Raw genomic sequence first — 522 nt, forward strand, 5'->3', positions numbered from 1 at the left:
GAAAACCTTGAACTCTAATGAGAAGATCTTGCTGGCTTTGGGATGCTCCAGGTTTTGGTATTTGTGCTTCTCATGGGTATATTCCTTTCTATCACTAATTTATCCCAATTACCTTTATGTTCACCCCATATTTCCACTACTTAATAGTGCTCAGAACTTTTTTAATTGTTCCAACTTGTGGTTTTCTGCCTCTCTTTGTGTCTTTTTTTGCATAACAATTGCCAATTTCAGAAACAATTTCTTCATCTACCTGAAAGTAAAAATTGACAGCATTGTGCCCTGGCTCTTGTTGGGGTCAGTGCTTTTCTCCCTGGTCATGGGAACCACAATCTACAACGTCATGGATAAAGCGCTCAGTAACAATCTCAATTTCACCAGTCAAGGAAGGATTTGGAAAGCAGGTATCAGAATAGATCAACATTTTTTCCCCCATTATTTTATCATTGGTTTTGGATATGCCACTTCATTCTCAGCCGTCATCTTGTCTGCCCTTCTCCTTCTCTTTTCTCTCTGGAGACACAA

At 39.3% G+C, this 522-nt stretch overlaps 1 protein-coding gene across 1 annotated transcript; it reads left to right on the forward strand.

Moving 5' to 3' along the window:
• Window positions 1–4: 4 nt before the first annotated feature.
• Window positions 5–514, forward strand: LOC113979163 (taste receptor type 2 member 41-like; the record flags this gene model as incomplete). The annotated part of the gene is made up of 1 exon (XM_027706632.1): window positions 5–514. A coding segment is annotated over one exon (510 nt), but the record flags the coding sequence as incomplete, so codon positions are not given.
• Between the last annotated feature and the right edge of the window lie 8 nt (window positions 515–522).

Source organism: Neopelma chrysocephalum, unplaced genomic scaffold (assembly GCF_003984885.1).
Source record: "Neopelma chrysocephalum unplaced genomic scaffold, ASM398488v2 Primary Assembly neopelma1_54893, whole genome shotgun sequence".
NCBI classification, from domain to species: Eukaryota; Metazoa; Chordata; class Aves; order Passeriformes; family Pipridae; genus Neopelma; species Neopelma chrysocephalum.